Source organism: Falco biarmicus, chromosome 5 (genome assembly GCF_023638135.1).
Source record: "Falco biarmicus isolate bFalBia1 chromosome 5, bFalBia1.pri, whole genome shotgun sequence".
Taxonomy (NCBI): domain Eukaryota; kingdom Metazoa; phylum Chordata; class Aves; order Falconiformes; family Falconidae; genus Falco; species Falco biarmicus.
In genome coordinates, this window is record NC_079292.1 from 79,021,798 (window position 1) to 79,046,544 (window position 24,747).

The 24,747-nt window shown below is 40.2% G+C and overlaps 1 protein-coding gene across 1 annotated transcript in view; it reads right to left on the minus strand.

Moving 5' to 3' along the window:
• Positions 1–19,239, minus strand: part of WNT7B (Wnt family member 7B) — a 40,748-nt gene extending 21,509 nt beyond the window's left edge. Inside the window, exon 1 of the mRNA XM_056342000.1 lies at positions 19,019–19,239. Within this exon, the coding sequence (XP_056197975.1) occupies positions 19,019–19,115 (97 nt within the window). The 5' untranslated portion in view covers positions 19,116–19,239. The remainder of the gene's footprint in view (positions 1–19,018) is intronic.
• Positions 19,240–24,747: the final 5,508 nt, after the last annotated feature.

The window sequence follows — 24,747 nt, forward strand, 5'->3', positions numbered from 1 at the left end:
TATTAGTGGGCCAGTAGCACTTTGCTATAATTATTGAATTATAGATATACTAAGTGAAACCCAGCTGAAATTGGTGTTAGATGCAAATGTTTATGCAAGAGGTAGTCCTTGCCTTAAGAAGCTGCATCTTTTAGCTGAGGAGGACAGCAGAAGAGAGCTACTATTGCCTCTTTTTCACAGGAGCAGAAGGAGGTTAAGGCATTTATCCATACGGCAGAAGAACCTGTAAGAGAACAAGCTGTCCTCTTGTTGGATTCCCCTTGTGCAGAGGAATTTAACTGTAGGCTTCTCAGCTGACAACTGAAACACAAATTCAACCCCATTCTCTGGGAGGATGTCTCAGTGGGATAGGAGAGCTCCAAGAAAGAAGCAGCAGCTCCTGAAGCTGGGACTTCTCTGCTCTCCTGTTCCACATACTGTTCTTGGCATAGTACTGAACTGGTCATCTACTGCCAGAGCCATAAAGGGATTTGGACACAGCAATGCTCAGCATCACCATGCCTGCCAGAGAAGTACACTGCTAACATTCTGTACTCATACCTCCTCACATGCCATACCTGCACAGTATGAGATCCACATCCTTCCTTTACTTTTCACTTGAAAAAAGTAACTAATTTAAGTGTCTTCGTGGAGTTTTGGTGAGGTTGCATTTGCTTCTGTCCCTGTTTGGAGTTGATGATGTTTCTTGACTACTAGTAAGATGTGCAACTTTAAGCAGGATCTTAAAAGCTGGCTTCTTCTATTTGTCAGCATACTTTTTTCTCATACTCACTTCTTATGTTAGCCAACACCATTGTTTGATATATATATGTGTGTGTATTAATCTAGAAACACACACAAAGCAATAGCAGTAGCAAACAAGCCTAGACCAAGATGTTTCGTAGGTATGAGGTACTGTTTTCAAATTAGATGCCAATGTTTACAGTATACAAAATTAATTGAATCTATAGGACAAGAGCTAGGCACCTAAAATTAAATCTGCGAAGGGGTGTTGGCTCTAAAGTTTGTCTTTTAGATGTTCTTCCACCTAGTATTTTGCATGTGGCCTGGATAGGAATCCAGCCTTACCAATCACTGAGAGAGTTAAACACCAAAAAATCAAGACTTCCAGAAGCTATCAAACTGCATGGGGAAGCCCCAAAGCTGGGAGCAGAAAATGCGAAGAAAGAGAGAGAATCTAAAGTTATCCCATCGGAGAGTAAAGCCAGATCTCCCTGCACAGTGAGCTTTTCCAGCTATGTTGGCAGCAGTCATCTAAGTGTAATTACTGAGGGTATATGGTGGTTTTAGCAAAGGAGATCCCACCCTTGAAATATTCCACTATCAATCCATTATCCTGTTTTATATTCTGAATGGAGAAAAAAGATTTCATTACATTAAAAGCCAGAACTTGTCTTTGTTGGTTTCACTGATTAGGATAAAAATATTCTACTGATAACTTCTACTAGTGTATTTTTCTAGGTTTTTTCAGCATATCATTTAACTTGATTCTATCAAGTACAGAATTAGGATGATTTTATATAAAGTACTAATTCTACTTAGTCATGATGTTTTTAAAATAAGGCTTATGAAGAGTAGCAGTATCTTTTTTTAAAGTGAATCACATACACTAAGCATCTACTTGGTCTGGCCAGGATCTGATAAATCTTTATTTAAATTGTTTGTCAGATTTCCAATCTAAATCCAGAGAAATATTATAAAATAGCATAACTATCCATCATTTTGTAGCTTTCACTGCAACAGCAACACAAGAAGAGCATTATGTCAAATGACCATGAAATAATGCCATCTAGAAATACCTTGATCTACATACCCTTTTGTGGCAATAGCAATGAGTATGGAGGAAGTACTGCCCAGCCTCAGAAGTAGTGACAGCCAGGCTGGGGGCCCTGAAAAGCAATTTGTGTAAATAGTGTACCAGAATGTTGCCTTTTTTCTGTAAAATTCTGCACAGGAGTGTAGCAGAGAGGTTCTCGTTGCATTTTCTAGGAATTGCTGTTAGATTGTCTCCTGGAGGATAATTCTGCATATTGTTCATTGAGGTTGTCCTACAAATCTGTTTCTTACATAAATTCCTGGCATGGTTTCTGATGCCTGGCAGGACAACTTAGAGGACCAATTCAAGATGTCAAATTTTGCAAGTAAATCTATAACGTGAGCACTATGGCTGGTGACTCACCACTCATCCTTTAGGTGTGGGGGCTTTAACGTGTTTCTCTGGTGCATTCTTGGCAAGGTAGGGTTTCACAGTTGAGACGCAGTGAGTCTTGATCTGGTAGTTTAGGATGTTACCACTCCCTTGATATCTCCCATGGTAGCAGAAGAACTGTGCCTCGTTGGCTTTAGCTTATAGTCCAGCCCAAACCAGCCCCTCCCTGGTGGTTGCAGCAGAGAGGCTGGGTTTGCAGGTCATCAGTATGAGCCTGTGTTCTGCTCTGCTAATTCTGCTGCAGAGATCACATCTTCTAGGCATAGGACAAACAACTGGGCAGTAACCCTTTAAGTCACTGGCATCCCCTGTCAGAGCTCAGGTTTTGTGGAAAGCAAATTAGAAAGATCTGGTGAAAAGGCTGGGTTTAAAGCTGCTTTCAAATTTGCTTAAATATTTTCCAAATGCTCTTACACTGCTTGTGTGGCTGCATTCACATTTCTGATACATTTGACTTCCCTGACAATCTTTCTGGGAGGAGACCTAGGTTCAAGTAACGATGTCTACGCTTCTTGGTGTTTAAAGGGTTTCGCCTGGTAGTCAAGTTTGTAACCCCAGTGAACAAGACATGGCACAAATCACACATATGAAAGAGATTTAAGAGTAAAGAGCTCAGACGGTTTTGGATAAATACACAAAGTTTAGATTCTGGTCCAAACCTCTCTGGTTTGCAAAATGAGTCTGGAAGCATCACAAGAGCAAAGTCTTTTTTTTTTTTTTTTCAGCTCTGGAGTTTCTGGTCCTGACAGGAGTTGGAAAGCGACAAGATTCACATAAACAAGGAAGAATTATATGAATCTTCTCAGGACTCATGAAAGATACTGAATCAATGTTTAATCTGAACCTGTCCAGATAACCCTACCAGTCATGTTATCTTACCCAGTAGACTAGTGCCTGTTATTTGTTATTTGTCTTGTGTTAAGCTTGTGTTTTGCCAGGTGCTGAGCAAGCTCACCCTAAAATGCTGATCCATACCTGCAAGAACTTGACAAATGAGTAGATGCCGGCCCTGTGAGTTAGCTGTCCCTTCAGCTGAAAAAAATAAACGTTATAAGGATAAAAAGATCAATTTTCTAGCCCACAAGGAGCTTCTTCCATTGTTTTTAAATGCAATAGGCTAGAACCGAAGGATGAGTTTTAAACAAAGATCAGAAGCAAAATCAGTAGGTTTTGTAGGTACTCCAGCTTCAGACCAGGCTTTGTGACCAGGCAAGGAGGGACAAGTCCCTTTCTGCAGTATAAATACAAGAGTATTGAACCAGATAGATTGGTATTAATACCAGTCTTTGAGATGCTGATTACATAAAAGTACTTTTTAAAAAATGCTAGCAAATGTCCCTACTGCAAATCCACCACTAAAACAAGATATGGGTCTCATTAAATAATCTTTTTAGCCCCCCGCTTTGCAGCAGCCTGTTCCCACATCTGAACTTTGAAGCTGACCCCATCTTTGTGATGGGCCAAACCAAAAGCCAGATCTGAACACCACTGAACTCTGGGAAAGTTCAAATCTATCGTTTGTGGTTCAGGTTGAGCTCTAATTAAAACAGACCAGTTAGAAAGGCAAATGTCTTAAAACCAAAACAAAACAAATGTTTCACGTGAAAAGTCTTGGATTAGGCTATATGGTACCAAGTAGTGTTTTTGTCTATCACATGATGTCATGTTCCTCTGGCTATCAACGAACTGACAGCACGCACATGCTGCTGTAGGAGATATTCCATGCAGACACTTTGAACTTAACTTTGAGCAGGACACAGTATTCACAGAAATACTTTGTGCTGTGCAAAAACCCATCAGCAATCTTACTGCCACTAAGATTTGAGGGTAGTCTGCCACCTTTCAAACTTTCCGTGCCCATCCCTAGGAGCACAATAGTCCAAGGTCTTTTAAAAATCAGTGTCTTGCCTTCTTTGAGCGAAGCTTATGCCTCATTATGTCAGCAGTATGTGGAATATTGCCACTAATCCCTGAAAACAAACAAGAAAGCAGTGCTGAAGAAATGTTGGTTGTGTAAGAGGGCAGGGAAATCCCAGTTAACTCTCCTGCTATGGGCTTCTGTTTATACTGTAGTTAATACTACAGTGTCTGTAATAAAGCAACATGGTTGATCAATGGACGAAGGCAAAGCAAACAAAAAGCAAGGGAACTTGGTTTCACATTATTGAACTGCTGAAGTAAAAGAAAACGGGAGACAGCAAGGAGAAAAAGAAAGAGAAGGAGGCAAAAAGCACTCAAGCCCTATCGCTGGTGTCAGGATGTCACTGTGCACCGGTAGCTAGAAAAAGAGGGTGTCAGGAAGATTTACTTGGAGAATCACAGCAGATATACAGTGAGCGTACGGTAAGTAACCAGTAGTCTCTCTGCCTGTGGGCTTTGTTCTCTCTTTTTTATGTTACATGTAAGTACTGAACATGTAAGTATTTTCTCTTCTTGAAATTTGAGTTTAGGCTCTTTGTGGACAACTGCCTGAAGTTTCCAAACTACCTTCTTATGCAAACTAAGGTAATAAACTTACCAGGCCTGTTCTACTGAGGTTTTTCAGCATGGTCTTTTTTCCAGGCCTGGACTTTCTTTCTAGAAGACCAAATCCCTCCATGACATTTCTGTCCTTTGCTTCCTGTTTGGATAAGAAGACTTCAACAGCAACCATTTCTGTTTGAGGAGCCCAGAGTATTTCACAAATGTTTAAGTGAAGGTTAGTCCACGTTATTTAAGCCTTTCCATTCCCGGCTGAAATTAGATACCTTTAGTCTCCAGACAGTGAGGTATGAAGTGACCTGCCCAAGATCACAGGTGTATGGCACAGCTGGGAACAGGGTCCAAGTCTCCATTGCCTTCCTGGTCCGTGCTTTAACCATAAAATGATAATTCTCACACTGAACTAGGAGCCGCAGGGTATGTGAAAAATGACAGGAAGGGAATTGTATTGAGCATCTTGAGGTGACACCTTCCTCTCAGCTTGGACAAAGAGAATGAAAAGTTATTTTATCCATCCTGAATGAATACTTCTCAGGTCAAAGAATATTCAAATATTTTCACTTTTTGCTCAGAGGAAATTTTCAGTTCAGATGCTTGACCAAGTCATAATTAAAAAAGCAACCTTTCTAATCACTCATTCTCTAGCAATATATTAAATTCTATTTATGGCATCCTTTAAAACATACCAAAACAATAGAAAGCAGTAAAGGACCCACCTTTGCAAAGGAAGGAAAGACTCACAGTATTTTCTTCTGCATCAATTGTTCATGAAAAAAGATTGCAGGAACCTGGACATTACTTTAGAATTTTCTTTAAGGCAAGAAGTAGAGTAGAATGGAAAGAGCGACCTACTTGTGTCCTACACATGATGTATTGATTTACAGCAAATCTAGTTGAAAGAATCGCATGTTCTTGTGACATTGTGAGAAACACAGCAGAAAATATATGTTTATCAACTTGCACTAATCTTTCTCTGAGTATGGAGTGCCACAAGTGCTTAGGAATGAGAAGAAGTTTGAGAACAAAAGCCACTTCATATTTTAGGAAAGTTCACCACCTTTGCTATGCAGTTAATAAAATACCCCATGTGTTTTCACCTGGGATACCAGCATTGGTAGTTTTCCAAAATACTGACTTAGACATCAGGACTATCCTTCAGAAATGCACTGACCTCAACCTTCTCCCAGCTACCTACCGTTAACAGCCAGAACTAACCCAGCTTAATGAACAGCAATGCACAGATGCTCTGCGGACTTCTAATTTTGGAGTCTGCTCATTGCCGTTCACCATTACCAATTTTTCTTGCTCCTGGCTCATCTCTTTTTCTTTCCTTCTCTCTTTCAATGCGTTTGTAGAACTGCTCCGCTCTTTCCCACATCCTCATGTCCCTGGCCAGGCAGTTAAAAGGCTTCCATCACAGAGATTGAAAACATACTCCATATTAAATGTAACAGAATAGTATGACCAGCAAGTCTATGCTTCAAACACATTTGATTTATATCACAGCTGAGAATAAACAGCAGGGGAAGCAACTTGATGGGTTGCTAGAGGCTGTGGCTGCCCTTTCTTGTGGAACATGTCTCTGTCACTTGCTAAATAGGTGCACCATCTGGTGGTAATTTTGGACTCCCACTTGTTCTTAAATTTCCAAATAGCAGTGGTGGAGTTCTGCCTGTGGTTGCAGCATACTTTATTTTATTTCCTTGCCACTATCTGTCTGAAAGTCATCAGCTAAGACAACTTTTGCAGGTACTCCTGGTGAATGAGTACCAAAGAATAACTAGGACTTCAAATGAAGATCAAGTTCCTATGTCTGCTGTGTGGGGCAAGTGGGTATGACTTTATGAGAGGACCACATGCTCCCCTGAGAAACGTACATGGAGAGGCAGAAAAATTTCATAGATTGATACATAATTAGGTAGTCTAAGCTCCCAGGATAGTCAACAAGGACAGTCATGCAGTCAAATTAAGATCCAAATCACCCTCTGGAAGTGCTTCTCTCTCTTCTTTGACCATACAAGGAATACAGGCTGATAGGTTTCTATCTTAGACATCTTGTGCAAATGCCTGGAGCAATGTGGTATGAAATTGGGCCAAAGGAAAGAAGTGAGGAAAGGACTCCTCATTTCTCTGCTTTTGTTGTCTGAAGCCTTTAGTTCAGCAACACAGACAGAAACCATAGCTACCTCTTCATGCCATTCCCCTCAGAAGGTGCAAGCTTGCACTGATCATGTCCAACGGGACTTTGCATGGAGACCTCTTCTGAACCAGATGGATGGAGGCTGAATCAGACAGAGAACAAGTTTCCATGTTGTCATGAAGAAATGATTGAACAAGTAAAAATAAATCATGATCCATGAGTAAACTTTTTTTGTTTGAGCAACTTGAATAGAACTTTCCAGTCTACAGCAATTCAGTTCATGTCTGTTGAGCTTCTATCTAGAGATAGAAATGTCTTCTTCTTGAGTATAGCTTTCTGGCATGAGCAGACTACTTAAAGACTCCTCAGCAATGCAAGTCCACTTTTCGCACTGACACTTAACCAGAGATTGAACCTCTGCAGTGGAGAGAGTATTATAGACAGCAACAGATTACACTTGCGGCTAAAAGGTGTCTCCTAGAGCCACTTCAATCCTAAACCCAAATCTGATCAAAACTGGATAGGTGTGACAGTTTTTACTAGCTGAAGGACCCGTCATCAGCTTGATCTTGCATGTTGGCTTTCACTATGACTACTGTATTCTGTAAGCCACTCAGGCATGCGTTTAAAGTGAAACACTTTCAAACCTCTTTAACAGGACTTACAACGGAGAGTTTAAAGTTAGGCATGTACTGGGTTAACAGAGCACAACTAAAGTTGTTGGCCAGTTCGAATCCTGAGAGAACAGTTACCTCAGCACTACCATGCTACATTCATTTTTTCAAGCTTCCAAATGATAGATAATACAGTCCTTTTACTTCCTTGCTTTATTTCTTTCATTTTAATCTGACTCTTATATCAGTAACAGTTATGGATATGCAATATGTCAGTAAGAAATAAACTACAGTCATGGGTAATTTAATCCAATGCTAAAAAGACATGCATGATACTCAAGAAGGAAATTCTGTCAATTAGAAAATAAAGTATTTGTCAGATGTAATATTCTTGAATACACCAGCCACTTCATAACAAAAAGAAATTGTTCGTGACTGAAGGCAAGACAGCAAAGTGCATGGATTGGTGATCTAAGCCTGAATGCTAAAACATTTGTTTGCAAATCAAAATTTATAGATCAACGAATGCTGTGTGTTTTGTAATGTTTGTAAATGCCTCTCTGTGCATTTCAAGTTTTTCAATTTAGAAACAGATGGTTTACCAAACAGAACATAACCCAAAGAACAGAGGAAAGGGAGGGATGCTTGCTACAAATGTAACTCAGAAGTCTAATGTTATGTTTAGCCTGTCCTGCTTGATGTAGAGGTTGTACTAGATGACCAAGCCTATCATCTGTAATTCTAGGGAAGAGATTTTGACAACATAGTTAACCACAGTAGTAAAGCTCAAGGAATCTCCAAAGTCATTAGAACCCCAAGTTATTACAGGATCACATACTGGCAGGTTAGCTGCCATGCCATGCTACCTGTCATCTTAGGTAAAGAGCTTCCCTTGCAGTGGCAAGTTTTGGCAGCACCTGCCTGTTCACAAAATTGCTCTGTACTTAAAAAATCAAATATTGTATAGTTGATTTCCATTTAACTTCCATTTAATTAGGTTTTAGCTGAGTCCTTGCTATGAAATTCACCTCCACTTGGAACTTCTGCCCATACCCAAAAGCCAAGAGCCTTTTTAGTGGCTGTAAAACCCTGGGTCTGGTGAAAGCAGTAGTAAAATTTCTACTGACAGCAATAGGACCAGATTCTGGCCCCTGTCATTTTGGATTAAGCCCAGCACCACTCTATTTAACTTTAAATGTTATTTGCCTTTCTGTTTTAAGAGTACATGACATTGTAAGTCACTGACCAATAGGACTGGGACACTGGAAGTGACTAATTGAGTCAACATGCTATGGATCATTTGTAGCCAGCAATTTTATTACAAAGTGACATGAAAAAAAATTACATTAAAGAACATTAGCATTCCAAGTGAGGCACTTGGAAGTAAGAAAATGTCAGACTTAATGTTGCTGCACAGTTAGCCCTGTTGTGTCCAAATTTTGGTACAGTATTCAATTAAATAATAGCCTAGAATTTGCAAACTACCTTTTCCGCAGGACGTCTGACTCACTCATCCCAAGACAGACTAGAAAAGTAACATGGAAAATTTCATCCTGAGTAGCTAAGCACAAGGTTAAAAACAAGAGAAAAGGAGGATTTTTGTTATGGACAATGTTGAGCAGGACATAGAGTTGCAGGTCATTACAGACTGCCTGTAAGGCCACAATATACATAACAGTACCTTTTTCCACTACAGCTAAGTACATATTTATTACAGAATAATATTACAGAATCAGGGTTGGAAGGCACCTTTAGAGACCATCTAGTCCAACCCCCTGCTAGAGCAGGTTCACCCAGAGCAAGCTGCACAGAGTCATCCCAGAGGGTTTTGAGTGCCTCCACAGGAGACTCCACAGCCTCTCTGGGCAGCCTGTTCCACTGGTCTGTCACCCTCGAAGTAAGGAAGTTTTTCCTCATATTCAGTTGGAACCTCCTGTGTTGCAGTTTGTTCCCCTTGCCCCTTGTCCTGTCACTGGCCACTACCGAAAAGAACCTGGGACCACCCTCTTGACACTCAATCTTAAGGTATTTCTAGACATTAGTAAAATTCTCCTCTCCATCTTCTCCAGGCTAAACATGCCCAGCTCTCCCAGACTTTCCTCATACAGGAGATGCTCCAGTACCCTCATCATCTTCATGGCCCTCCACCGGACCCTCTCCAGTCATTCCCTGTCTCCCTTGAACCAGGGAGCCCAAAACTAGACAAAGCACTCCAGATGGGGCCTCACCAGAGCAGAATCCCTCCACCTGCCAGCCACCCTTCTCCTAATGCACCCCAGGATCCCATTGGCCTTCTTGGCCACATGGGCACACTGCTGGCTCGTGGGCAACTTGCTGCCCACCAGGACTCCCAGGTCCTTCTCTGCAGAACTGTTTTCATGCAGGTCAGGCCCCAGCCTGTACTGGTGCATGGGGTTGTTCCTCTCGAGGTGCAGGACCCTACACTTGCCTTTGTTGAACTTCATTAGGTTCCTCTCCATCCAACTCTCAGGCCTGTCCAGGTCTGGCTGAATGGCAGCCCAGCCTTCTGGTGTACCAGCCACTCCTCCCAGTTTGGTGTCGTCAGCAAACTTGCTGAGGGTACGCTCTGCCCCTTCATTCAGGTCATTGATGAATAAGTTGAACAAGACTGGGCCCCATACTGACCCCTGGGAACACTTTAGGCCTCCAGCTCGACTCCATGCCATCGATCCCAACCCTCTGAGCTCTGCTGTTCAGCCAGTTCTCAATCCACCTCACTGTCCACTCATCTAACCCGTATTTCCTGAGCTTACCTATGAGGAAGTTATGGGAGACACGAGGTCAAAGTAGACAACATCTACCTACCTCCCTTCATCTACCCAACCAGTCATCCATCACAGAAGGCTGTTGGGTTGAGCAGGCATGATTCCCCCTTGCTGAATCCATGCTGACTACTCCTAGGATGATCACAGAATATAAAAAAAACTACCTCACTCCCTTCCCCAAAAAAATGTTTCTTTTCCATACTGACACTTAAATGGAGCTATTCCATTTAATAAAAACCAGGTACATTTGGTTTTGAACCACTGAAACAAAGCCTTACACTGCATCCCCACATCAGTCCACTGTTTTCTGGGAGACCTGAGGTTTAAGGTCGCAAGAAGGCAATGTGTCATGCTATGTGATGTCTGTTACCAAGCTATGCCGTATGCTGTGGAACCCTATAGCTTAGAATACATACAGAAGCATGTGAGAGCAGAGCTCATGAGATACAGAGACTTGAGTCTCTGCAGTGACAGTTCCCTTCATCAATTTACATTAATGCACTTAACTAATTTAAACTACAAACCAAAATGGAGTTAGTTATTCACAGTCAGGTATATCAGTGTATCTTAGTTTGAAAACATCTGCAGAAAAACCTCAATTCCAAGAAAATCGTTATTTTTATAAGTGAAATGAAACAGAAGTTTAAAAAGTTAGCACTTCCCTCAGGATGGAAATTCCAGATTTCATTGAGGTCAACATCTACCATTTCTCATCCAGCTGCAAGCCACACAGAGTTCATGAAGTAATTGTGTTAACATATTAGTGCTATGTTTAGAATAAGGATGTCTGCCTTCTAAAGCAAGCCTGCTGCCAAAGAGGTAAATATTTAAATGGCAACAATAACATTTTACTTGAAGATAACTTGTACTTCAAACTTGTGACCCTTGAGTGAAAAGAAAACACGATTGAGCTACATTTGAACTAGACGGTAGTACCTTACAAAAGGACTAGGGAATAGACAATACAAATTGGGAAATATAGATCTATTTGGGAAATATAAATCTATTCATGGCTGGAAAGTATCATATGCTACAGATTATATATGCTAGACATTTCTTTTGTAGGGAGACGAAGAAAAAGAGATAGAGATAATAAAATTAATGCAGAAAAATGGCATTTTTTTCTAGTAAAGTCAAAAAAAATTTATTACTGTCAAGTCATAATTTACAAATGGTACTGTCCATTCATGTTTATCTTTTCAGCTATGATTTACATTGTGTTTTGAAAACATTACTAAAGTTTCACTGGATCATTATGAGGTTCTGGCATCTAAAATTTTTAAAGCACAGAAAAATTATCACCCACAAATTTTCAAATTGATTCACTAACTGGGAATCCTCCGTCCTCTCAAAATAGGATGTTTCTTTAATACAATAGTACTTCCTTAGAATAGAAAGATATATTTAGTTTTCTAAAAACCTCCAAGTGACAGAAACCTACTAAAATGAAGTCTGAACCTACCACTCTCATAATAGGCTGTCTCCCCAGTTAAAATAATATAAATTCTTAGCACAGTAGCTGTTTCATAACTTTTTTACCAATCCTTCCCAACCTCAGCTACCACCAGCTGGGAGGTTTATTTTCTTATTCTGGTTTGGGTTACTGTCTTGCTTTGCTGCTTGTGATAGCAAAAAGCTTATCCACCCTTCTACAGTCAGAAAGTATGAACTGAATCAACTTCATTTCCTCCAAAGATGATAATGCAAAGTAAAATAGACCTCTTACTTTAGTTTGTAACTGCTAGATTTTTTTCACAGCTTTTTTTCCACTGTTTTGCTTTCCATCAAGATTAATTGCACTGAAAAAAACTGTCCTTGTAAGGCATCTTACATGCCTTATAGCTTACCTTACTGCCTGTAGGGTAACTAGGTGCACAGGTCTTTAGGTGGAATAGCCCAGCTTTGCTCCAACATGGCCTTACTACCTTTGTAAGGCAAGTTGTGAGATAGTCACTGACATAACTTAAATCTTTCTGCAATAATATATATCTAATAAGCTAGAACAAATATACAGGATATCCTTAAGCTTAAGGATATTTTTATTTCTCCTTCCAGCAACAACATGTCAGTTGTGAAAAGAAATGCGCTGTTTGAGACATTTTAAGAGACGGCTTTGCAATGAATGTTTGCAGTGTGATAAATCTTTCCTGCAAAATGAGCACGCTGAGGCCATCCTGAAATTCTGGAGTCTTTTTTCTCTTTACCAGCTGCCTCTGCCTGCCTGCCTGTAAGTTAGCCAGCCGGTATGGGTTGTGGTTCACTATGTGTGTCTTCTTGGGTTTTTTTAATTCAGCCTAGTAATGAGCAAACGTTCTCTCTAAATAACCGGGATTTATACATCTTATTATACACCACTGTGCTTCTGTTAAAAGCTATCCTTACATAAGCTACAGCTCATTAAATTTGCCATGGTATTTATATCATCTACTAGTTTAACTAAATCACACTTGCAAATGCAATGGCTCTGTACAACATTTTGTGGAATGGACATCAGCAGACACTCCGAAGTAGCCATGTGAATAAGAAAGATGCAGTTTCTATTGGTCCTATGTGGACTTCTGTAAGTTGCATACATTCCTAGAACAGATTTCAGCTGATTGAATACATCCTATGCACCTCTTTCCTGGCATCCCAGGCATGCTGCTGCACTAGGAGATGAAAGCTGATGCCATCCCCTGAGAAGTCACTTCTCACACTGCAATGTTTTTTACTATAGCCTAGCACCAACACAAACATCCAGTTCAAATTACTAGAAACAAGTTTCTTTCTGATCAGTTGCTTGGATCCTTATTGTTGTCTGGGACCATGTTATATGACAAAACAAAAACCCAGAAATTTTTCCACATTAGGTCCAAAAGCCACCGTGCAATTGAGGTTCACAATAACTGACAAATGCCTAAACCAATCATAGCACCTACTGCTATGACAAAGATAATTACTGCCTTTCCACCAGTGAAGTGTGTACCCTGCTCTGTATCATATTTAAAATAATCTAATTCCAACTCATTTTCCCCCTCCAAATTGTTTCCAGCTGTACTGTTCCTTTCTTTCCCCCATATTGTTTTTATTGGATATAACGCAAGTCTGTAAAGATAGATTTTCCCATAATAAATACACAGATGTTAGAATAATAAACATACAGTCAACCTGATATATGAATATTACTAAGCATTAATAAATATATAACTAACAACATAAATCGATTAAAAAACTGGAAAATGAGAACATAAAGTAATAGAGAAAGAAATGACAGGAGGAAAGAAAGGCAAAAAGTGAGAGAAATGTACTTACTTTAGGCAAACTATCTGGATTCATTTATGGTTCCCTTTACTGATTTTTTGATAGCACTACAGCACAAGTATGGTTGTAAAGCATTCCTAAGAATGTCGCCTATCTTCATGTATTGGAAGTTTTCTGCTCATACTGAAAGTCAAGCTTTCCAAGTTGGCCAACTCATACCATACTAGACACTACTGTGCTAGATTAATGTATCTGCTTGGACACAAATTTCCATTTTTGGAGAATAATGAGTCTCTCTACTCCTCCCATTTTTGGTAGGAAGTTTTTATGAACATTTGGCATCTCGGTTAAACCACCATCATAGCCCAGAATAAAAATGACTGAATTCATATGCGAGTCTGAATCCAAATTTAATTAAGCCTATATATGGCCTGAACCAAAAATAATTTACTGACTGACACCCCCTCAGCATGTATGATAAGATGCCAACCATTTCTCCATGACACCATCACTTACATATCTTTCATGCCCAATTCCCATATTCTTTCAGGACTGCAGCTAAAACACTGGGATCCAATGTGGACTTAGTTACCTGTTTCCAGTACAAACATAGAAAGAATCATTTTTTTAATGAGGATCTTTCCTTCAGAAGATGTTCCCTCCCTTTCTTAGTCTTTCTTCTGTTTGGAATTATGCTGTCTTCTTAGAAGTTTTTGTGTGCATGTGTATGAGTGCATGCTTGTATATAACTCTGACATTCAACTTTATTTTCTGATTGTGTTTCTCAAAATAACTTGTAAAGTCTTCTTCACCTGTGAGTTAACAAAATCCATGCACAGATTTGTCTTTAGAACTGTAGTTTTCTCTCCCATCCCTCCCCCTTTCTGCCTGGAGAGTGGACCAGAAGCTCAGCAAATGCGTGGTAACAGTGAGCTTCTTAAGATGATGTTTTTCTCCTAAACATCCCATGGCAAGCAGGGTTTTAACCTCACTTCAGATGCATCCTTTCAACATGCCAGAAAACCACAGAACAATACAAAAGGTCAGAGATTTTTTAAAAACTTCAGAACTCCCTTGTTTTTTGCCTATTCATTGATTCTTCCCTGTCAGTGGCCCAGATCAATGATTTGCCAAATCATTGTAACAACAACACAGCCAAATGAATACTAAATCATGATCATTTTCCACATCATGAGTCTGAGAAAGGAGACATCTACAGATTGCTTTTGATATCTGGACAGCTATATTTTTCAAAACACCTTATTTTTGCCCTGAATTTAACACTTGCAAGAGCAGTCTGTTTATAAGCACTTCAATTTGGAGAACTCCAGCAGAAATGGTCAATGCACAAATAATTAGCCAGAATCATCCACTGTCAAAGAACAACAGTGGATTTCACTTTCATTATTGATTCTGACTCCATACTCAGAGGCTGCACTATTTACTTTGTTGTGTGGAGTTATTTGCTTCTGAACATTATTAGTGATCTGTAACTTTTAAAGGTACCTACATAACAGAATGTTCCAACCATCATTTAGAGGACAAGAGACCAGTCCCTCATGCTGGGGCTCTTTTGCATCAATAACCTGATAGGACCACAGGCTTTACTTTTCCAGATCACTGTCCTTGCCCTCAGAAAGTTAGGTCAATTCTCTTTAAACAATGGTTATCAATAACAATATCATTAACCAATTAATTTTTGGATCCATCTGTTAAAGAGGTAATCTTTGAAGAGGCAATATGTTGATGAAGCTTGCAACAAGAGGAATGAGTGGAGAGTGCAAAAGATGACTTTATGTGAGAAGGTGGCATGAAAACCAGGGATGAGTGCAGGAAGCTGACAAATATAAGTATGTGCAGAGACAGGATGAGTGAAGTGAGTGCAGCAGTGATTTTTCTTTGGGGATGGCATGACTATGGAAAAGTTCCCAGATATAAATATACCAAAAAAAGCTATGCACAATGCTTGGCTAATTCATCCCATGCTACATCCTTTGTTCATGCTATTAATTTGGAACTCTCCATCACTTTTTATCTCTGGCTGCTATAAATCTTTCACACCAACATGAACACCCCATGCCTAACATAATTTCTACAGTTGTTACACTGTCCTCTAAGCTATTTCAGTTGTTTTTAATACAGACTCCCACGTATTATATAGGTGGTACAGCCCTCATTCACTGAAGAAACTCTTTGAAAAAACGGCTCAGCACCAATCCACCTTAGCTAACTTACTGGGGATTCCCTTGGCACAGTAGGATCCCCAGAAGCCACATGAGTGGACATTTGCTCCTGTGCCATGCCTTCTGGCTGCTGCTTGGTTGTGGCTGGAAGACATGCATAGTTGGAACATAATGGCACCCAAGAGATGTTGTTGTCAACAGGTGCACAGATGTTGGAGAAACCCCATGTTGGGTGAGTCTGGGGATTTGTTATGAGTTTTGATGGGGAGTGTTGCATCAGGGTACGAATTACCATAAACATAAATCTGCACCTGTCAGTGTTAGTGGTAGAGTCTTGGCCCAGAGGCTAAAGAGTGGGTCCTTTCTTTCCCATACAGAGAAAAAGCAACTAATTTCATGCTATCACAGCTTACTCACCCTCTCCACGCTGTTACCTGAATAACTTGCCTTGATTGTTCATCTCCCTAAGCAGTTCTGGGAAGAAGCTAGATGAGCTTTCCTTTGGGGTGAAGTGAAAAACATGCCTATCTTTTTTAGTCTTAATTCTTTCTTCAGTCTCTTCAGGCAGAACCAAATGTCTGGTTCGGTGTTGCCATGTGTGTCAGATACAGACGTGTTTTGTTACACATAAGAATATTTATGCTTACAAGTATTTTGTACTTTTAAGTAGGGTTTCTTTAAGCTTCGTCCTTTTTTACTTTTTTTACATTTCCCCCCCTACATATTACTAGTGTAATAACACCACTTACTAAACCCTCTCCTTTTCCTAGATACTGACCACATCATCTCTGGGTGCTACTCCACTAATAAAACAAATAAAGACATGTGGATCATGGGATCCTTTATAGACCTGCATGGAACTCATCTGGCTTAGCTGGCAGGGTCATGTAAACCTTCTCCATCCGTTACAGTTTGTGTGGTTTCACACCCAACAAATGTCAAAGCAGAACTCAGCTGCAACTGCCAAGTTTTGTCTGTGTTTGGGTTAAGCCATAAAAGAACCCACCAAATTCCACATCAGTCATTTCAGAGTTGCAAGAAACCACCCAGGTTCGGTGAAGAGGTCAGGAATCTGGGAAACATTTTGGCAAATATGGCTTGACCAGTGGCTCAAGAAAACCTTGGGTTTTTCAGACTTTGTAGTCTGACTAACCTAATAGCTGGTCTATCTTGATGCCAAACAATTTTTGTTCCCTGTAGCTTTTATTTTGTATAAAAACGTTCAGAATGAAAGCAGAGGCATGACTTGTAGTCCTCTTTAGGCATTTTGGCTGTGCTCACTTGCAAGGTTTCTGAGGATGAAAGGAGTCTCTCTGGTGAAAAGGATTATTACTCATGAGTACAAGGATGGAGCTGATGATGTGCCACAAGATTCTCACCTTAAAGAGGAGAGCAGAACTGGTGAAAACCTTTTCACCGGGAAGCTTAGTGATGACACTAATTTTGGTACAACCTTCCAGAGCGTGCCTCTTCAAGGACAGATGTTAAGAGGGCTTGACTAAGGGTCAGAGCATGCCTGCAAGCTTTGGCAGATCAACACAATACTGCATGAAGAAGTACATCAGTGGTATGTTTGGCAGTTCTGTATTTTCTGGCAGCAACATAATTTTGGACATCAACTTAAGATAAATAAGCATAAGCCTGACCAAGGAGGACCAGACCTGTGTGTCTAATAGTCAAGACATGTGGCTAGATGTTTTTCTAGTTCATTTAAAGTTGAAGGTAAAAGTCAAATGTCAGGTTATTGCCTGTATATGGTGTCTTGAGAATATTTAATGCCTTCCACTTACACTCTTTTAGACACAAAGCTAGGCAAGAAGTATTACCTAAAAAGAATTAGCCAATAGGACAAATGTGGGAAGAGACACTGATGAGCAAATGTCTCACCACCAGGTTTTCAGCATCAAAACAAAATTCTACCAAGCTTTTTTTGGAAGTTCGAAAGGTCAGACTTCTTTTGCCATTGATTTGGCTTACTGGGTCTTTTTATTATTAGTTTTAGACCTCTCCACTTCTGTGATTTGGTGTGGAGTAACGCTCACAGAATATGACAGATTCTCTGTGGGTGTAGCTGAGCTCAGTTCCCCTGATGCCAATGGATTTATTCAATTACAACACTTTATAGCTGGGCCACTGTGCCCTTTAAAAATGCCCAAACCTCAGCCAGACTCTCAGACTTGCATGTCCTTTGAAAAAATATTCAGTTCCACCATTGACTTAAGCGTACCTCAGCTTTTGGCATTCACTTCACAAGGTTGCTGGGGAAAAAAAATGAAAGCCTTGATCTCCAGTAACAACCAAAGCACCATGGAAGTAATTTCTTCTTTGCAGGTGGGGTGAAATGTTATGCCTTTTTTTCACACAACTTTAACGAGATCTTATGTATGACCATGTTCAGTTGTGTTGGAGGCACAAGACTTACCCAAACCATTGAATTCAAAAAAGAGGTGTTACCCAAGGAAGAATCAAGCACTAGAAGAACAGGATACAACCCCACTGAGAAGACAGATGTTATCACTCTGAGCACCCTGTGAGAGCCACATACTAAACAATGTTATCCCAACACTGAGCAGCAGACAGTATGGGGGGTGGTAAGTGGGCAGCCCTTTGGGGAGAGAGGAAAGGTCAGGGATAGGCTTAGGATACTCAGCTAGGCAATGACGAAAATTATGATCTCAGTGCTGGAAAAAAATTGCATAATCTCCCCTATGAAATAATGTCAAACATAGGGTAAATGGAAAGTGATCAATTTAACCTCTGCCAGCTAACAGCTTGTCAGGCCAAGGTCCTGTATTATTTTCTTTGAATAGGTTTCCTGCCTCAAATCACTTGCAGTATTTTCTTTGCAGTATGATAGCAACACTAAAAAGGATGTGTACCGCTGCTTTATATCAGAAGGCCAGCGTTGTATGCACTGTACTTCCATCAGTTAATTGGGACTGTCCCATTACCTAAGCTGTTGGGAAGTCTGCAGAGGGATTTTTTAGAGCTGATTTTACTTCCCTTTTGACTGGCCGTAACATTCACCACAGTTATTATGGCAACCTCTAACAGGACAACAGTTGGAAATATTTTTTCACAGGGTGTGATGATGCACAGGGTGCAGGCATCTGGGTCATTGCTGGGTATGAAGTTGCACAGATATGAATGACTTCATCTACAGATCACTAGAGATTTCATATCTCTTGCCAGTTACTTTTCAATGAGTGGAAACACACAGACCACAGTTGTTCTTGGAGCATCACTGTTGAGCCCCAGTAGGCAAATACCAGAGGGTCATAAACCTTTGCAGGATGAGAATGAGAAAGCTAAAAGAACACCAGCCCCAATGCATCACTTCAGCGCTGTATTAGAGATACCCTTACCTACTCGAAGCTCTTGTCCAAAGACTGTTTTCTCTCCCAACGCAGAGCAGTTCCACCTTCCGTACCGAAACTGGTACTGGCACTCATTGATTCCCATTTGTGCCCCTTCCCCAATCACAATGATGGCATCAGGGCGGCTCTGGCAGATTGCTCGCTGCCGAGGGGCCAGGCCTGGGATTTTATTGCAGATGATATTAGCTCCTAAAGCCACCACAGAAGACAAAGCTCTGAAGAAAAAAAAAAAAAAAAGAAAAAAAAAAAAAGCAGAAAGACAGGTTACAACAAAATTGAGGCCATTAATTGCTTTTGCCATGTGCTGCCATGCGGCAGGCAAGGCGCTGGGCAAAGGGGAGTGGTAGGAGTTTGGATTCCTATAATTATGCCAACTTATCCCAGCCTCTCTGATCTGTCAAGAGAGTCTGGAAATCTTGCAGTAAATCCTGATCTGATTTGTGCCAGAAACAGCAAAGAAACGGAATTTTGGCACTTTTGTTTCCAGTCCTACACAGAGCCATCAGCTGATGAGATGTGGGAAGCAAGACATATTTAAAAGCCAAAAACAGTGATAATTGATTGTCCACAAATTGCTGAAACTCATGTCTGCTTTGAACGGCCTTACATAGATTCAGGCTCGGTGTTTTAGTTACTGCAGCCAGTTCATCCATCCTTCATTTGAAAGTGTTAGGCACAATTTAGAGAATGACGATGCTACCAACCGTCTTGCCCATTGTTACACTCAGGGTATTAAGTGATTAATGAAAGTTCACCAGCATGACTGTGCTTTTAGATCTGGCAAATATCACAGAGCCCATAAGAGCAATCCTTAGTATGTGCCATCCAGACTAGAAATATTCTCATTCTTCAAGTATATTTTCAGAATTCATTATGAAGTTTGCATATAACTTGCACCTGCCATATGTTTTCACTTTAGTACATTTATTTTTCATTTTTCCGCTCACTTTTCAACATCTTTAGAAGCTACATTTTAGTGGTAATATTTTGAAAAAATAAGACAGCAGGGGTACACGTTCAGTGATGCCTCAGATCACATCTGCCAAGTACCAGCCAGGCCCATGCTGGGATGCTTCAACTGACTCTGGACAAGTCAGCAGGAGCAAAGAGACCAGTGTAGCTGCATTAGCAAAACAGGCCTTGCTCAGCATGTTGTGATGGACCCTGAGACAGCTACACAACCAGTCTGGCAAAGCACCTGCCATGCTGCCCAGCAGGCTTTCCTGCTCCTCAGCTGGCAAACCAGGGCACCAAGAGCACTGCTGCTTCTTGGCACCTGCAAGGATGCCTCTCCACAAACAAGAGCACTGCTGCTTCTTGGCACCTGCAAGGATGCCTCTCCACAAACCCTCTCCCTTCTTTAGCTTGTCCCAGCTGGTATTGTATCACGTGGGTAATTTCATTTTCCCATCAAATTCTGTTGTTGACTGCCTCTGTAAGGTAAAGGTGATTATCCAGATCATGCTGCAGCACCTCGGGCTTGAGTGGAGTTCCACAGTAACAGGTCACAATATATAAACAGGTTAGTAGCAGGATACAAACTAACTTCCCCATTACCTTCCTCTCCATCGTGAACACTGACAAGCCTTTCTTCTGAGTATTAAAAATTTCCCACTGGAAATGTTGCTTTTGGAAAATACTGACTAAACAAAATTGAAGAATTTTATAGGAATTTATCTTCATCAAAAAGGTAACTGCGAAATTACATAAATGTTACATTTCAACTTCATTTCAGAGTGTTTCATTTTGCCATTTCAATAAACTACAGTAAAGCCAGAGCAAAAAGGGTGAAATGGAGAACTCCACCCTGGCCAAAATGAAATACCACTTTTACTGTGAAATGGAAATTCCATGATGATTCACTCTGCCTTCAATAGGTATTTGTGCATCTTTACCGAAGTTAACAATCCATGAGATATTCACTGTGTTTTTTCATTTATGGCTTGGGAGGGGTTTATAGATACAGAGACAAGGTATTGCAAACACAGAGCATGCATGCCATGTGGTATGACCTATTACACAAAAATAAGAACAAAATGCAGTTGCAGCTTCCACCACTCACAGTCTTTGAAGCAGGAGCACTCAGATCTGTGGCTTTAATTCATGTTCCTCTGGGTACTGAGCAACAAAGCTGAAGCATCAATTAGACCCAGTGAGTCCTCAAGACTCATGCAGGTTTTGAGCTAATGTTTTGTTTCTGGCCCATCTCTATTTAAACAACTGAATCAAATATTTAAATTACAACATCTTTAAATGATGACTTTCCAAGAGATATGATAATCTTATAAAAAAAAAACTATGAGTCTGATGTAGAGATCAGTTTCTCTGACCTTTACAATGGTACTTAATATATTAACTTATGGCTTCAAAAGTTGATGAAAATCACAGGGGCAAGTATCAATATCTGGCTTTTTAAAAATCAAGCACTTCCTGAAACAGACAAATGAAGGTGTTGTTTTCTTTCATACCTGATCTCTCTGACTTCAGCAACTTTCCACATCAAGTAGGATGTACATTCTGAAAATGTTGCAGTAAAATGCAAAGAAAAGCATTTTTCCTTTATAGCTGATATGTCGTGTCCAGGAACTCTTTGATGACCATAAAATGCCAGGACCCTTTCTCAAATCATGTTAGGATCCACATCTGGCCCTTCCATGGTTTTCAAGTTATGACAAGGGAAAGGTACCTTGTATAGAGTAAGTAACCTGAAGATGCCGCAGGGACAGGGGACCCTGCCATTACAGTTTAGTCGGTGGTTCTTCTCCCTGAGGGAGGCTGAAGGGAACCCAGGTCAGCCACTCACTCTCTACCGGGATGCACAGGCAGTGATTCAGCTGAGGAAAAGGTGGATTTCTACAGCTGTTCTTCAGAGCAGAGCAACAGCCAGGGCTCCCTGTCACCAACACCTCCCTGGCTCAGCATATGCAGCAGTTCTCTGGGTGCCTCTCAGGCTCTGCCCCATCCTTACCCCATCCCCTCCACCTGGCTTGGCATGGTTCTCTGGGACAGAGCAGGTGCCCAGGCATCCTGCAAGACCTCCCCATCTGGTAACCCATCTTTCTTGCAACAGCAGCTGCTACAGACACTGACCTTTTTACCCTTCTAGGAAAACCTAATCCTGCAGGTATCTGGGGTTGGGCCCTAAGAACAGACCTGCACATTCAAAATTTAACTTCATACTCAACACACACGCACAAGACATGCAGTTCTGGTCCCTTGGCTGCCTGATGGTCATTGACTTACTGAGGCCACACAAGCAACTTACTAATAAAAATTGTATATAAAAATTATTTGTATATGATATAAATATTTTTTTAAAATAAAAAAACTGATAAAAGCTATAAGATAGCTTTCTGGCATAATTTTTTTAGAAGTGCTGAGTGCCCACAGTTTTCACTATTTTCTCAAGTTGAGCAGCAAAAACTTATGACGTTCAAACCAAGGAAAGCAAGAAAGAGTTGGCCACAGTATCTACCCCATATGTAATTTCCAGTTTAGTTGCTTCCTCCATACATATTGCTACTGTCACATAATTAGGTTAAAGAGTGTATTTTTTGGTCCCCCATTGTTTTCGGAGTGGGCTTTGGTCAAAGTATTTTAATATAGTGGGTCAATTTATCCATCCAGAAAATAAGTATGACCATATCTGCCTTAAAAGGTGTTGTGAAGATATCATAATTATTATGTTTGTAAAGTGCTTTAAGATATTCCTCATGAAAATAATTAAACTGCAAATATTGGGTGTGGAGTGGGTCTTAGTTTTGTTATTATTACTTGCAGGGACTTCCCCTTTTCTGGCCTGAACTTACCAGCATATTCCCTCAGATTTGTTTAGCCTACTTTTGAATTGTTACTATAATTTTACTGCCAAAAGAAATGCTGAATCATGAAACTGAGGTTTTGGAAAACTTTATTTATATTAAAGAAATGCACCCAACAGCATTTCAAGCTTCCTCTCTGTTATTTCTTGTGGCATGCCTCAGTTCGTGCATCTGTCACACACTCAGGGGGGTTGTGCCATGCTCCTTCCCCTTGGCAGGTTGAAGGCTGCATTATTTTTTTTACTAGATGGAGAATGTTTCACTTTATAACTGTCAAAAGGCAGATGCCCATGCCATATTTTGGCATCTCTTCCCATCTAATCTTTCCCTGTGGTGCAACTTCCTTGATTCTTATCACAAGGAAATCCTGAGTGCAGCATTTTTGTGAAGATTTCTGGTACAGTTTACAGTAATTGTAACCATCCCGCACTGCGACAGCCCATGCACACTTCAGAATTTGATGCTGCGTCGTCCACATGGGTTATCCAATTAAAGGTCATCCACGTGGGTTATCCAACTGAAGAGCATTAATGGAATAATGTCACATGTATTAAGCAATTAACAGTAGAGACTGGCATATAAAGAGTTTTTACCTTTCTTCATCACTTAGTCATTAATCCAAGGGAAAGTTCAGCACTGAGATTGAGCAATAGTTATAAACAGTTACATCCAAATTAAAAAAAAAACACTGATCTGGGCTTGGATAGGACTTTACAGTTCAAACTTCCAACAAACTAAACCTGAGGAGCAATGTTTTGGAAGGCCTGGCTGCTGCATCAGAATCCTGAAACATCCATTTTTTAATTCTTTGAAAAAATTACTATGACTGCAGTCATAGCAAGCAAAAGTTCATGGCAGTGGGAGACAAATTTCACCCTATTTTCAGAATTAATGCTTGTTTAATTATGCAAAGATAGATGACTACTGTCACAAAAAAATGAAAATTGTCCCCAAAAATGTATTTCTTGTTATGGTTCTGTCTTTTTTCTGGGACTGAACAACTACAGCTTTCCTTTTCACAAAGTTATGTGGAAAAATTGAAAGATCACAACGATGAAAATTACCATCTATTCCAAGCAATTCATAAAGGTAAAGGTCTTTGAACTACACTTCAGAAATTAAACGTGAAGGCCTAAAATCATGTGAGTTTTAAGAACATAAAATGTAATGCAGTGTTGCTTATCAAAAAAGTGTAGTCTTCATATATGATTTACTTTCTTGAGTCTCTATTTTACATTTGCAAATATAGGCATTTGCTTAACTTAAGCACATTAGTAATTTCATTGATTTCAAATGTTGTTACGTTTTTGCAATTTCAGATGAATTTCACACATAGGAAGGTCGTGACGAACTGTAGCCTATAGAGGGTCTCAGAGTGTTTGCACAAGTGGAAAATACATAAATATAAAGTAAATCCTTATAACGAACAGTTGTACAACCACATGCACTACATGAGGACAATTTTTTCTTTTTTTTCTGGTTTAGAAGAATCCAAACTTTGACAAAATTATGAAGTAGAACTGTCTACGTATAGATAAACAGCAGTAACTAACCAGTTTTCAGTTGTCCCCAGGCTCCTGTACAGGCACAGGTGTGTACTGAGATTTCTCCAAGGTGCTTAAAATTCAGTTCCAACAAATATAGAACAAAAGAAGACGTAAAATAGAGAAACCAAACCAAGAACACATTTCATACAGATGAAGCACTTAACCAAGTTAGTTTTAACCTTCTGATTAAAAAATAATAATGTCCGAAAAATTCCTCTTAGCAATCCTTGCTCCCTGGGCAAATCACATATTATTGCAGGCCAGGAGGAGCTTCAGAAGCTACACCTTCTCCTCCAACACCCTCGCTTGTATTCCTGGCTGCACAGCAGCACAGAGCACATTTCCCCCT